Genomic DNA, 15,833 nt, shown 5'->3' with positions numbered 1-15,833 from the left:
GTGGAGAGGAACAAGGAAATAGTTTCACGATAGGTAAACACATTTGATTATAAATTTCATAAAGGCACATTACAGATCAGTAAGGACGTGCTTGACTTTGCTGGTGAAAAATGTACAGGCTAAGCTTTTTGCTTAGGATCCTTGTGAGAGGTAATAGGAAGTAACATTTGAACCAGTCTTGAGAAGAGAGCTAAATTTTCGCAAACAAACTGACCCCCAGCATTTTTCTTGCATTATTGAAATCCTATTTTAAAAAAAATCATTCTGCAAAAAAAGCCCTGTAGTTTGTTCCAATATTGGCCAGCTTGTCTCTTATGGACTACACTGATTCTGTTTGCTAAAAGTGATTTTTTTTTTTAGGGATAACCTAATGACTGACATCTATGGTGCTAATCTGTACAACCGCTTCCTTGAAGAGGAATCTTCTAGAAAAGGCTCACGGGTGCAAGCTAAAGTTGCTGCGGGAAAACAAACGGCCACAGTTTCTCAGGATGAAGATCATGATGTAATAGCAAGTGAACTGACACCAGGTTCTGCTACTTGCTGTAAGTCTGTGCTGGTTTGCACAGGTGTGTACAGTCCCTCTAAAGATGATATAGAGGGCCATCGGGAATTGATCACGGGAACTGTATTTCATGGGCACAGGGACTTTAAGTTTGATGCTGATTTATCTGATCCAGACTATATAGTACCAGATGTTGATGCTGCTGTGGAACTGATCTATAAGCTGGAAAAATATGTGCCTAAGTAACCATTTAAAAAAAAAATGCTTCTATTTGTATGCCAAACTTACTTTTGGACCGAGGGAAAAAAAGCAAATTTTAAAGAGTTGTGTAAAACATGTCATCAAGGTCAGTTCAAACAAACACCAAATTGTCTTCTATACTGTGTATGACTGAATTTGTCAGTGACCCCACCCTAGCACAAGTCTCAGTTTGAAAATATTGTAGCTAAGTGTTAATTTTCTAATGGCTATTCAGTGTCATCAGATTCTTAGTTGTGTGACCTGCAGATGTGTTGCTCCCATTACCTTTAAGAAAATGTAGGAAATGTGTAAATCGTCCTCTCTGTGATGAAGCTCCTTTACAAGAATTTTTTTTTTTTAGAAAGATATTCCAGTCAAGCTCAGTGCAAATAGCAATGTGGTTTCTTTGCTCCTCGCTCTTGCTTTGCTTAAACTACAAATTTGTGCATCTTTTTGACCCTATTACTAAATGATCTGTGGACACAGGTTCCTACATAGTATGAAATATGTAAGTGCTTGTATTATAATTTGAGCTGCTGACAATCATTAGTTGCAAGGTAGGGGTAACAAATTTGCTAGAACATACCCTGGGAGGCTAGAGTGAGGGAACTGTGTTTGCAAACTAATATATGAAAATGTTATTGATCTGGTATTTCTTTGCTTGGGTACTGTTGAGTTTATATATGAAACACTCCAATCATTAGTCATAATGTATCCTTTCTTTTTCCACCTCCAAATCTGAATCATCAACCATATCCAGGTGAATACTTAGAAAAGTAGATTGACATATGCATAAAACCAGTTAAACAAACCCAGTTTGCTATTAGTATAGTTTTCTACTTTTCTCTTTGTATGGTTAGGTAGTGCAATAATAGCATCGTAAAAATCACTATAAAATGATTCTATTACAAGATTGTGGTCAACTTTAAGTCAATAACTTTTATATACTATCAATCTTTTATAAGTATTTTGTTACAAATATGTAGAAGTGAGAGGATAGACCTCTTCAAGAAAGTTAAATGTTCTGTTTACTTATATCATCCTCCTCACTTCTCAGTACAGTCTTTTAGACGTGAGTAAAAAATTTGCAGCAGTATCTTTTCCGGCTGCCTGTGGACTTGCCACTTAGTAAGCTGAATTTGAAAATATAGTGACGTAATTTTCAACAACCTCTTGCTGTCACACTGTAGGTTTTTTAAATAACTTTTTAATGTTTTGTATTTTGCATTTCATAAATTTTTTCAACTCATTTAAATAGTCCCTTTGTGGATTATCCATGGTTACAAAGCCTTTATTCTGTTTATAATACACCCTTTATTTCATTCTTGAACTGCAAAGGGGTGGTTTAAAATATTTTGAGTTGTAAAAATTCTCATTTTTCACCCCACCCCACCACCCCCGCAAGTTCTTTTAAAGGCATTGTTGCAGTTTAAACCCTTCTGCCTCTTTGTTTGCCATGGCAAATAATTAATTCTGTGCACTTAGTTTACAAGTGAAAGGTGAGTATTAGAGTCAGAGTCATAGAGTCAGAGTCAGAGTTTTACAGCACAGAAACAGGCCCTTTGGCCCAACGAGCCTATGCCGACCATCAAGCACCTGTCCTAACTAGTCCCATTTCCCCGCACTTGGCCCGTAGCCTTATATGTCATGGCATTTCAAGTGCTCATCTAAATAGTTCTTGAATGTCGTAAGTGTTCCTGCCTCTACCACTTCTTCAGGCAGTGTTCCAGATTCCAACCACACTCTGGGTGAAAAAATTCCTCCTCAACTCCCCTCTAAACCTCCTGCCCCTGGCCTTAAATCTATGCGCCCTAGTTATTGACCTCTCCGCTAAGGGAAAAAGTTTCTTCCCATCGATCCAATCAATGCCCCTCATAATTTTGTACACCTCAATCAGGTCCCCCCTCAGCCTTCTCTGCTCCAAGGTAAACAACCCCAGTCTATCTAGTCGGTCTTCATAACTGAAATGCTCCAGCCCAGGCAACATCCTGGTGAATCTCCTCTGCACCCTCTCCATTGCAATCACATACTTCCTGTAGTGTGGCAGCCAGAACTGTACACAGTATTCCAACTGTGGCCTAACCAGCATTTTATACAGCTCCACCATAACCCCCCTACTCTTATATTCTATGCCTCGGCTAATAAAGGCAAATATCCCATAAGCCTTCCTAACCACCTTATCTACCTGTGCTGCAGCCTTCAGTGATCTATGGACAAGCACCCAAGGTCCCTCTGACCCTCTGTACTCCCTAGAGCCCTACCATCCATTGTATAATCCATTGCTTTGTTAGACCTCCCAAAGTGCATCACCTCACACTTCTCAGGATTAAACTCCATTTGCCACTGCTCTGCCCATCTTACCAGCCCATCTATATCGTCCTGTAGTCTAAGGCTATCCTCACTATTTACGACACCACCAACTTTTGTGTCATCTGCGAACTTACTGATCATACCTCTTATATTCACATCTAAATCATTAATGTACACTGCAAACAGGAAGGGTCCCAGCACCGATCCCTGCGGTACACCACTGGTCACAGACTTCCACTCGCAGAAACAACCCTCTACCATCACACTCTGCCTCCTGCCACTAAGCCAATTTTGAATCCAAGTTGCCAAATTACCCTGGATCCCATGGGCCTTTACTTTCTTAACCAATCTCCCATGCGGGACCTTATCAAAAGCCTTACTGAAGTCCATTGTGACTGCTCAGAATTGTCTGCTGCCCAGTGTTGCCAAGTGCATAAAGAATGAAGAGGTTGAGAATGTTGCTACTTTTCTTGTTTCATTTACAGTAAAAGTAGTGTCCCAGGCCATACTAACTGCATTTCTGTTCCAATATCGCTTTTAAAGCACAATTGCCTTCCCTATACCAATCCCACGCCCCCACAAGGCCATTTGTTGCTTGATATTCTAAAGACACTGAAGAAGGCTCCCTTGACTGACACAAAGTACATATCAAATAAGACATTAGGTGCCTGAAATGGAAGTATTCCATTCCTGCTCTGTTTCTTTTCCGCTGATTAGTTGGTTGATGGGGTTGGAGGCAGGGTGAACTTTCCTAGGGGTAGGCTGGGGTCTAGGTTGGCTGCCTGCTCTAGGGAGATGGGTAGCCAATTAGTGCAATTAAGGCCCAGTTAGGGGCCATTGTGTGCCGTTGCCGGTATTTTACTGATGTTGGAGTAGGCCTCCACCCCCACCGTGTGCGGGGACCGTCTGCTCATTTGAGACTGCCTCCCCGTAGCAGACCAAGGAGTCATCAGAACCAAAGGCTCCAAGCCCCAATGACAGGACTACAGGGATAAGAAGTCGCAGCCCTATCTGTGAGTAGGCCTGTCAAGGGGTTTCTCCTCCAAGGCAATGGCCCGACCAGCTTCAGGCCTCTTTATCACTTCTATGCAGGCAGCCGAGGGCACCTCAATGTTGAGGCACCCTTGCACTTGCCTGCCTGTCTTGGCAGTGCCCGTCTTGGCAGTGCCCGTCTCTCTGGGTGGGTCTGCTGACCTGACAGTGCTGCAGGCCCTCTATTTGGGCCAGCAGCATCGAGAGCCCATGAAACGTCCTTATTAGGACAGTGAGCACAGAACCGGCCAATGAGGAGGCCGCCTTCTGGAATGTTGCACTGGTGGGCAAGCTGAGGACATAGGCAGGCTCAGGGCCCGCGTCACATCCTGACAGCTGAAAAACTCAGCCCTGGATGTCTGAAACGGAAAGCATTCCATTGCTCAGAAAAGCCTTGCCTTGAGCGCACAATATTGGGAAAAAAAGTTACAATATTAATCCTTGAAGATTAATACATTTTGAAGATACTTGCAACAAAATATTCAATAAAAATGAAGAAAAATGGCTGTGGTATATGTTCTTGATTTGCATAGTGTGTTAAAACATGAGAACAAATGCCTTGCTGCTAGTGCAGTTTATAGTTTTCTATGTGATTCTCTTGTGTGTGTTGAAAAAAAGAGTTTAAATGGGGCAGGGTGTCTTTCTCCCCTGAATAGCCCCATCTTCTGGTTTGTCCTTTCCCTCCCACCCCCAGTAGGAATGACCTGATAGGGAGGGAGAAATAGCATAACCAGGCTGCACACTTGTTGATGGAGTGTGATGTAGCAATATCCTGGTTTTCTACTTTTCGGCAGATGTTTAGTGTAGGCATTATGCAGTTCTTGTATTAGGGCTTTCCAGAGAACCATAGAAAAGTTACGGCACAGAAGGAGGCCATTCAATCCATCATGTCTGCGGCAGCTGAAAAAACTTGTCGTCCAATCTAATCCCACCTTCCAGCACCTGGTCCGTAGCCTTGCAGGTTACAGCACTTTAGGTGCAGCTCCAGGTCCCTTTTTAAATGAGTTGAGGGTTTCTGCCTCCTCCACCGGGTAGTAAATTCCAGACACCCACTACCCTCTGAGTGAAAAAGTTTTTCCTCATGTCCCCTCTAATCCTTCTATCAATCACCTTAAATTGGTGCCTTCAACTCTACAGAATTCACAAGGTAGAGAAAGTAATACTGAAGGGGGATAAAAGTGTGTAACTAGGTAGTACAGTATATTAGAATACTTTTTGGAAACTGAAGTAAATGCAGCTCTGATTAGTGGCATGAAATTCTGTGTCTCTTTCACCCCTCAAAATACCCAAATCTACTAAGTTTAAGATTCTTAAGTGAAATGCATTTAGGCCTATCTCCTTAGGGTCTTGAGCAGACAGTATAAATCTTCTAGTTCAGCATTACAATATTGCTAAGACTACAAGGAGAGCTGGTGTGAAAAATGCTATTTTTGACTTGAGTGTGCTTGATCAATCTCCTGATACTGACATCTCAGCACAAATAAGTTGCTGAGGAACTGACTGTGCAGGGGATGTTGCCTGTTCTGCTTTCTTGAAGTGTAGTAATCCTACTACAGAAAAAAATACATTATAGATGCAAGTCTTTGTTTTATATAGTGTCTTTCATGACTCAAGATATCCCAAAGCGCTTTACAGCCAATGAAGTACCTTTTGAAGTGTAGTCACTGTTGTAATGTATGCCAAACAATAATTTTTATAAATTAAGGTAATGTTAGCTCGACCTGGCCTAGGTTTGTTTGAAGTCTGGAATTGGAAATCAGATGGAGCTTATCCTTGTTCACATCCAACTCTATATCTTACCAGAACAACTGTGATGTGAGGTGGCACAAATTAGAACCCTGGATAGGGGTGATATTTAATGGTTCACCAAAGGAATTGGCCTTGTAGATGGTCATCCTTTCACTGTTAATATGCCCTAGCTAACGAGATGTTTCATCCTCTGTAGCTGTTTGACTATATTTGGAATACATCAGTTTTCTGAAGCCGATTAAACCTTGCCTATGGAATGTCCTTGCTTCCTCTTCATCTCGCCCCCTCCCTGCTCCCCTTTTTATGTAGGTCAGTAGATCACAAAAGTAGAAGTGCAAATAAACATTCTAGTTTGGTTTTTATCCGATTATATATTGCTCCAACTACTTTTGTTTCCATGGCCAAGTTGTGACACAAGTATCCATCAACAAACAACTTGACCTTCCAGAAGAATTTGTTGAATTAGCCGATGACTGACCTTTTTAAGTTTGTTTTATTCCACAGTGACTAATACATTTAGGTGGGTTGCATCAGGAAAGCAGTAACCTACTATTAGCCCATTTAAGGGCATTGGATTTCATAGTTTGTCTTGGCATCATGATTTTAATTCTGCTGTAGTATTTGAACTTTGGAAACTTTTATATTTGCTGATTTTATAAACTACTAACCTTGAGTAATTTCTTAAGAGCACAGTTCAAGAAATGTGCAAGTACTCTGCAAAAACTTATGTCGTCATTTTCCTTTTGTAAAAAAAGACCTAGTCTGACATCTGACTAATCTTTCAAACTCTTTCAATAAGGCCAAAGTGGTTTTAACAATTCTGTAGTAGAACATAATCTACATGTGAAACTAGACCAAAGATTCTTGAAAATGTTTTTAAAATACCCTAGTACATGTTCAAGGCTGTAATGCATAGCATTTTTATTCTTGTGATTTATTGTACATCACATCTACACACTTGTACCATTGAACATCCTATTATAAGTAATGTAGCGAAACCAATGCTCTGATCCTTATGTTTTCTGAATCATACAAAATGTATTGATTTGAACTCAACTTTTTAATATAAAATTTGAATTTTTGCTGTTTGATTCTTCAAGAGTATGTAATGGTCTAACTTCAAAGATTGTGATGCCAAGTTAGTTTATTAAAAGATACAAAAGACATTTTATTTAATGTTTTTTTTATTCATTCATGGGATGTGGGCATCACTGGCTAGGCCAGCATTTATTTTTCATCCCTAATTGCCCTTGAGAAGCTGGTGGTAAGTTGCCTTCTTGAACCGCTGTAGTCTGTGGTGTAGGTATACTCCCAGTGCTGAGGGAGTTCCAGGATTTTGTCCAGTGACAGTGAAGCAACAGTGATTATTATATTTCCAAGTCAGTACAGTGTGTGACATGGAGGGGAACTTAGAGGTGACAGTGTTCCTGTATGCCTTTGTTCTTCGAGGTAATAAGAGGTTGTGGGTTTGGAAGGCACTGTCAAAGGGGGCTTGGCAAGTTACTGCAGTGCATCTTGTAAATGGTACAAACTGCTGCTACTGTGTGTTGGTGGAGGGAATGTTGAAGGTGGTGGATGGGGTACCAATCAAGCGGGCTGCTTTGTCCTGGATGATGTCGAGCTTCTTGAGTGTTGTTGGAGCTGCGCTCATGCGGGCAAGTGGAGAGTATTCCATCACACTCCTGACTTGTGCCTTGTAGATGGTGAAAAGGCTTTAGTCAGGTGGTGAGTTACTCGTCACAGAATTCCCACCATGTGACCTGTCCTTGTAGCCACATTAGTTATGTGGTTGGTTCAGGGTGCAGCCTCATCAAAAGCTTGAACTAAAAGCAAGCTGCCATTCCACATAGTTATCTTGCTCTGAATGTCCTGTAATGACTGGTATGGTTTTAATAGATGAACAATTTACCTAGAAATAGGGACTGAATAATTTTAGTTACCATAATAACCGAGGTATAGTAGATATTTGATTTTCCAGATGAATCACTAATTTTCCATTTTAACACAGTAAAAACATATTTTCCAGCAGGATGAAGCCCAACCCCAGCCATAGGTGTCTAAAGCCAGTCCTGTGCCTAATGTGCAGACAGCAGTCTAAGACTTGCTCAACTCAACAGCCATATGTACAAGAGTTGAACACCAGAGAAAAGATAACTGCCCTCAACATCAAGATAGCATCTAAGTATAGCACCAAGGACCTAGAAAAACTGAGGTCAGTCAGGTCAATGAGAAAACCCTACAATAGCTATATTGACATCTAACATGTAGGTTATGCATCTGAGGTGATGACCATCATCATTACTCTCCACTATCAACAAGAATACTTGATGCACGCCTGGATGTGTGTAACTACAACACAAGTTTTAACGCCAGCCAGGGCAGAATAGTCCACTTGATTAGCCTCCATCACTGGACTCCATATCCACTGGCAGACTGTGCCTGCAGTTGGCATGATCTGCAACATGTACTGCAGAAACTCAGTAAGCTTACCTCAACATCCCTGTGACCTCTACTAGTGTGCAGGATGATTACAGTGACATCATAAGAATATCACCTTCACATTTTCTTCTGACTCAGCATCCTGCCTCGGATACATATAATATTGCAGTTGGATCAAAATCCTGTCATTTTCTATTGAACACCATTACTGTAAGAAGTGCAATGGTGAAAGAAAGGGATAGGCAATAAATACAACCTTGCCAATGTTCTGAGAACAAATTTTTAACAGATGCTGCAGCAGTTACAGTGCACCTGTTCAGTACACTAGATGTGAATATGGTCAAAGGGGCAAGAATTAGCCAAGACCCAGATTTGCTGGGTTCTGGCCTTTTGTGCTTCTGTAGGTTTGAACTTGGGCCCACTGGAACTTCTATTGCAAATAAGGGCATCCACATCAGAAGGTATCGGGCTGGGCAGGAGGATTTCAAGACCAGGTGTTTCCTTAGCCTGGGGCTGAAAGAGGAACAGCAGCCAGTAATCCTAGGAAGAGAGTTGTACCAGCTGCTGCAGTAGCATTAGTGGGATCTGCCTAGGAGTCCAGGCCCAGGATTTGATGTGGCCCTCTGAAGTGCGCTAAACATTTTTTTTCCATTTCCTTTAGAAAGGCGGCTAATGGGCTACATTGTGGCATGTTTAGAGGGATGACCTGGCATTGCTATCCCCTGACCTTCCTAAGTAGGTAGTCTTTGCCACATTTAGTGACTTCCATTATCTGGTGAATACCCAAGATGTGGTCCTAGTGTCTTGGGAAACTCCCACTAATATTTAATTGACGAAACCCTTCCAACCTCTGAAAATCTAAGTTCAGCAGGAACTTTTATAATCAGGATAAAAAAACAGCCAAGACAGGTCAAATTGGCTTTACTGTTTTACTCTAGCATTAGACCTTAAATAGCGTGCTAGCACATGGCTGCTTTTAGGATGAAGATATTCCATTTTTTTTTTTAAAAAGGAAAAAAAATCTTCAGTCTTTGCTTGTATTGTGGCTGTGGTTAATCTGAAGGAGTAATTTTTCTTACTGACGTTCTTCATTCACCTCTCATGCAAGTGTTGACTAATTTTTGGCCATGGTTCTTTTGGCACCAGCCACCTCTTTGGAGGGGACTCTCAGCCAAGGCTGAACTTGACTTCCACATCCACACAAACCACCAGCAGCAGATGGCTATCATAAGTGGAATCCTGGATGTGGTTTTCCCCCTCTCTAATAAAAAGTAGTGCTGAGGCCAAAGGCCGTGCCCCTACCATTGCCCCAGTTGAGGCCAGCTAACTCAATACACTAAGCAATCAAGCCTGGCTTCTTCCTAGTTTTTAATGACAAAAGTGCTCTATGGAGAAACTCTAAGCCATTAGGTTGCGGGGGTGGGGGGCGGGGTGGTTGCTGCTCCTATTCCTATGTTAACAAAATGAGGATTAAGTGGTTAAGAATGGTACAAAAAACACAAGATACTAAATGCCCATGATTTATTTTTTATTTCCAAGATATTTTACAATAACCAACCTCAGTATGTAATCTCGACCCTTTTGTTTCAGAAATCTGTTGATCTAGTTACACCAAGTCATTCATTCTACATCTTATACATGTATAAGCAAAACACTATTAAGGAACAGCAAGATAAAATGGCTATTAAGTGGAGGGAAAGAATATAAAAACTGCTTCAAGTGATCTGACTGGGTCAGCAGTGTCTCACATTTCACTGTTTCCCCACTCTCCAGTCATATACAACTCTCTATCATAATGCATTCAAGTTTAAGAGCATTTACATATTCCTGGGGTTAGCTATGAGGCAGTGCAAGCTACATACAGTGAGCTCATTGTTAAAGCATTCAATTTCACACTTTAAAAAAAGCCAGTTATTTGATACCAGTTAGCTGTTGATGTTTCTGCTATTCAGACATCTTGGGGAGAATAAACACCCCTAAAACTAGTTGGCCATCATGTGAATTGGTGGAGGGAAGAGTGATCAGATTTATTTTTTAACAAACTGAGCTTACCACTGATTTACAATTAGAACAGAGCTATGTAAAATGCAACTATGGTGTGAGACCCCAAAATGTCAATGATCTGAAATTAACTTTATAGCTACTTTTTCCAATTAAAAAAAAACTGTTAAATTTAACTTTCAGAATTGCCATTCCTGTTAGCTCACGTACCAATCTATTAACATACTGTTTTGACATCAGAAATTATTATGGTGCCCTGAAGAAATTATTTCATACTACCCGTACATGGACCCTCCTCTTCTGACCGATATTGACTGCCCCGGCGTACAGTTCCACTAGCATTGCTATTTTGCCCTGCTAACTGTTCATGTGTGAGCCTTGTTGGTGAAAATTGGCAGACTTTAATTGTAAGCACATCACCGACAAGTCCAATCCTGCATACACATGCACACTTCCAGTATGGGTTGCTGGATGCTAATTAGTTGCTTTCCCACCTTATCTACTCACGGGCTGTTGCAACCAATTGTAGCATTCCTATTTTTATCCAAGCTGAGTTCAGCTAATCCAGCATAAACTCCCTCTCGAACCTGGGGCCTTCCCTGTCAGTATGCCTTCACTATCCTGCTGTGTAAACTAGCAGAGCAACCCTATGGAATGACTTAAATTCACGGACAGGTATGATATAAAACTGTCTTTTCAAAATGTTAGAATTAACAGTCATAAATTAAGCAGATTAAAATCTAATTCAATTTAAAACTTTACACAAAACCTTTATTCTACGAAAATAAACTAAGAATAATTGTCAAATATAAACACAGAAGACTAGCCAACACCTATCATTTGATTGGCTATGATGTGTTTAGCCCTTATGTAAATGTTCTTGTTTATTCTTAATAACATGCATTATTAGTTTTGGAATATTTGGTGTGAATTTTGAATATAGTAGCAGCCCATTGCAACCAGACTTTAGCGCCAACTTTACAAAGTTATGCTAATAGAACAGACTGGTCAGATGTTTGCTTGGTGCCACCTTAATATTTTATGTTCTTATACAGTTTGCAAATGTAAAATGTTTTTAAAAAACATTACGAAACATGGAGAGGTTATAAAAGAATGAATTCTGAAAAAGTTATGAACTGAAGTTACTGAATGCTAACTTTTAACTGATCCAAGCAATTGAACTAAAAATATGTATACTCAACAATACATTAACTCCATCTCTTTTGAAAAACAGGCATTGATCTGTAAACTATCAAAGCAGAATGAAAAATCTAAACTGGAAAGATTTCAAGACTTATGCAGAAATAGATAAATATATGTATTACTGAAGATTAGTGACTATTATCTGGAATATCTTGACAAGTTGGTCACAAAAATGTTACATAAATTAGAGTAAAGGTTACTAAATTTAAGAATTTATGAACTTAAGAAACCACACTTTGTGTTCATTGAGAAAACCGTACTGTTTATGATGATGATAAATGTGCAGTATACTGCTGTGTGGATTAGGGAATGATAGTCTATAAATAACTAAATGTCCAGAACACAAATTCTTTGAGATGGGATATTATGGTATTGTCTTGACTGACAATTAGTTCAATTTGGCAACTAAGCACATTTTTACATGATGTATCAATGGATTAATAACCTATTTTATGTATCTAAGCATCACTGCGTAAATTAACAAATTATCGCTATTGCTGAGTATTAACTTGCATTGAAAGCCTTACCTGAACTTAGAGATTCATTTAAATTTTAAAAAGTAACAAAAATACATCCAGCAAAAGGCAGCCACTGCAAGTCTACAGCAAAATATAAAAGTCACTCCAAAAGCATGACTTAATGGAACCTGTGTGTAACCTGACTGCATTCCATTTAATTATTCTATTAGTCCTATTAAAATTGTATAAAAATTAAATATCCATTCAATGTAGTACAACCACATTGAGATAGTTTGTGTTTTATGTTTTCTGGATATATTTTGTGGCCATTGAGCTGGAGGAAGTCAGTGTCGATAAATGAAATGCTTTTTACCTCTTTCCGCACTAAAGGAGGAATTTTTAACTCTTCCCTGATTGATGGGAAGAGAGCGGGGCAGCAGTTAAAATGGAGCGGATCTATTCCCACCTATGCTCTGTTTTAACACCACTGATTCTGGCAGAGGGTGAGGCTCCCACTGGTCTCTGGCAGACATGGGACCTTGATGGAATTTTAACCCTCTGCTGAGTGGGGCACCTGTTACCTTTATCTGATGGAGCAGCAGTATCGGGAAGCTAGCATGGCAACTGAAGGCAAGTGGGGGCAGGAGGAGCAAGAGTGCTCTACCAGTCTTTACAGGAATGCCCAGTCCTTTAATGCCCTCCTCCTTTCTCCAGGTAGGAGACCCTCTGAGCACCTTCCCCCTACACCCCCGCCCTCAAAAATAAAAAAACCACCAGCGACTTCCCCATCAACAGCCTTCTTTCGGTGCTTGTGGACATCCTCCAGGCCACTTTCTCTTAGTCACCTGTCCAGCTGCCACATTTGGGCCAAAACAGGCAAGCCGCTAAGCAGCAACATTCAAATGAGGCCTAGCAATTAAAACCTGCTGTTGACTCCAACTCAAATGCCCAAGCTGGAATGCTGTCCACTCCCACTGGAACTTAATATTGACCCTTGAGTGGCAGCAATATCAGGCCAGGCAAGATGTAGTAAAACTCTGCCCAAATATAACTACAGCTTTAGAAAAGCAACCCATATTAATATACAATATCCATAAAAGATTGCAATTATCGCACTACATTTTAGTAAAGCAACGTGTTCAAAACTCTTCCATATATAAATACTGTAGGCACTACCCATTTACCTGGTTATTAAAATAAATGTCCTCTGAACGTTCATTATTTCATCCTAAGCACTAAAGTTCTCTTTAATCCCCTTCCATAAAATAATATTGTACCAAGCTACAACCAACCCCCTTTATAAATCCGAATGCCCAAGGTTCTCTGGCTTATTCCATTCTTTAGTTTGGATGTTGAAGTGTTAATGTTGATCTGAAATAAGCATGGTCAGAAAGGAGTGCTGCTGCTTTCAATATAATCAAGGCTAGTTCTGGGTAATACGGTCTATTTAATGTGACTAAAAACCCACTTCCCCAAAATCACTATTGCTGAAAAACAACTTCATAATCAATTTTTGCTGTTATTCTGGAACCTGCTTTTCTTTTAAATAAAGTGCGTGATGCATTTTGTAGGAGAGATTATCCCTGCTAGCATTTTGCAAATGCTCGGCAAAGGACACATCACTACTGTCTACTAGTGGATGTTTTGTTCTCACCAATACAGACTACGTACTTTGAATCAATAATAAGGCTGGCATCGATCCTAGTTGCAAGTTAAATGCAGGACCACACAATACAAAGCACAACACCCAGGCAGGGAGTTGCAATCATCTGTTGCTAGGTTAACCAATGCCTTTTCTAAGCTGCTCTCTGAAATTACATCATTGTCTTGGGAGCAACAAAACACTTGGGTCAGTTGCAGGCCACAACACGCTGAACAAAAATAGGACAATCTCTTTCAAGATTAATTACTATCTGCATGTATTTGATTCAAGTTTCAAATTAAATCACTATATATTAAAATTGGTCAGATAAGTAAATTACACACACAGTAAAGCATGAACTCAGATTTTAAAGAGCAATACGTAGGACTGCTAAGATTCCTAATAAATACTGAACTGGGACAAAAAGTAGCTGGAATGCACGTGTTTTTATTTGTAAGGCAACAATGGATATGCAAAAGAAAACGAACTTATTGTACACATCGTCCCCCATGACTGCTTACAAGCAATAATTTTAATCAAACAAAAAGCAGTCCTACGTACCATCTCCAACTTAATTTCAATTACACTTTCATATTTGAAATATTCATGTGTTCTCTGTAAAATGCTCTGTTCAGATCTATAAAGTTAATTAGAAAAAGGGCTGGTAGAGAAAAATGAGTGCTTCAGTATCAGTAGTTAAGGCGATGGGATTATGGTTCTTATTGGAATGTCAAGGAACCTGGAATGTCAAGATTTCAGGACCAGCAAGAACAGCTTTGACAGTCATCGTCTTCAAATTGGAGGAATGGATACAGTTCACAATGGTTTGTACAGCTTCTGTGCACAAACAGATCACTAAACATAACTGGCTCTGTACCAAGTGACAAACCACAATTTGTGATTGATCCATCTATCCTAAAACAAGATGATGCGCAACACAATAAAATTAACCTGCAATGTCAGCAGCTACATCCCCATCCTTCATTCACATCTTTGCTGTTTAATTTGATGCTTTCGGTTGCTTTTTCAGTGAACATTGGCCCAGCATGTCTCAGCATGAGCTCTGTGGCCATTTTTGTAAAAGCTTCTTCCACGTTGCTAGAATCTTTGGCAGAAGTTTCTAATACAGATGCCATATCATAGTGAACTGCAAGAGTTTGGGCTTCTTGGGATTGAACCTCTCGGGCCTCATTCTTATCAGACTTGTTACCTGCAACAGTAAACAGAAACTTAACAGTTTGCTAAATCAATGTACAGTAGTTTGTCCTATTGCTGCAGCACATCCAGCCTCAAACTTAGCAAAAAACATAGACATTACACAGAAACTGGCTGGCCAATCTGTGAGCAAAAAGTCCTAAATCACATTTATCTGCTCAGTTCCATATCCCTTTATCCTTCGTCCACCTATCCAATCTAATCTTGACTGTTTCTGCCTCAACCACAAACGCTGATAGCCACATATATTTTAGTTTTAGTTTAGAGATACAGCACTGAAACAGGCCCTTCGGCCCACCGAGTCCGCGCCGACCATCAACCACCCATCCACACTAATCCCATATTCCTACCACATCCCCACCTGTCCCTATATTTCCCTACCACCTACCTATACTAGGGGCAATTGCTAATGGCCAATTAACCTATCAACCTGCAAGTCTGTAGAGGTTTCTCTTGCTGCTGTTCTAAATATCTCATTTCATTTTCTATCTATGGTTCCTTGTTCCAAAGAAAGACCTTGCATTTCTGTCACACCTTTCGCAAACTCAGGATGTCCCAAGTACTTCACACTGAAGGAAATACTTCTGAGGTGCAGTCACTGTTGTAATGGAGGAAACATGGCTGCCAATTTACACATAGGTAAGGTCCCACAAACAACGATGTGAAAATTAAAAGATAATCTATTTTAGTGATGCTGGTTGATAGATAAATATTGGCCATGACACTGGGGATAACTCCCCTGCTTGTCTTCAAAATATTGCCATGGGATGTTTTACGCCCAGCTGAGAAGTTTAATGTCTCATCTGAAAGACAGCACCGTCGATAAAGCAGCATTCTCTCAGTTCTGCACTGGAGCGTCAGCTAGATCTTTGTACTTAATTATCTGGAATGGGTCTTGAACCCAGAACTTCTGATGCAGAGGTGATATTTAAACCCCTCAATTACTGGAAACTGTCTGCATCTATCTACCATGTTCCAGCTTTCATAATAAACAGTTCTATCATATTACCCCTTAACTTGCATGGTTTTAATGAAAGAC

At 40.2% G+C, this 15,833-nt stretch overlaps 2 protein-coding genes across 2 annotated transcripts in view; one reads left to right on the top strand and one right to left on the bottom strand.

Annotated features, from left to right (window-relative positions):
• Positions 1 to 6,994, top strand: part of zgc:77375 (uncharacterized protein LOC402927 homolog) — a 53,345-nt gene extending 46,351 nt beyond the window's left edge. Inside the window, exon 8 of the mRNA XM_068051810.1 lies at positions 361 to 6,994. Within this exon, the coding sequence (XP_067907911.1) occupies positions 361 to 751 (391 nt within the window). The 3' untranslated portion in view covers positions 752 to 6,994. The remainder of the gene's footprint in view (positions 1 to 360) is intronic.
• Positions 6,995 to 9,786: 2,792 nt separating this feature from the next.
• rab43 (RAB43, member RAS oncogene family) overlaps positions 9,787 to 15,833 on the bottom strand; it is a 30,547-nt gene continuing 24,500 nt past the window's right edge. The window contains exon 3 of the mRNA XM_068051809.1: positions 9,787 to 14,789. Within this exon, the coding sequence (XP_067907910.1) occupies positions 14,539 to 14,789 (251 nt within the window). The 3' untranslated portion in view covers positions 9,787 to 14,538. The remainder of the gene's footprint in view (positions 14,790 to 15,833) is intronic.

Source organism: Heterodontus francisci, chromosome 19, assembly GCF_036365525.1.
Source record: "Heterodontus francisci isolate sHetFra1 chromosome 19, sHetFra1.hap1, whole genome shotgun sequence".
NCBI lineage: Eukaryota > Metazoa > Chordata > Chondrichthyes > Heterodontiformes > Heterodontidae > Heterodontus > Heterodontus francisci.
Note: the sequence above shows the minus strand (reverse complement) of the source record. Positions and strands in the feature narration are given on the sequence as shown.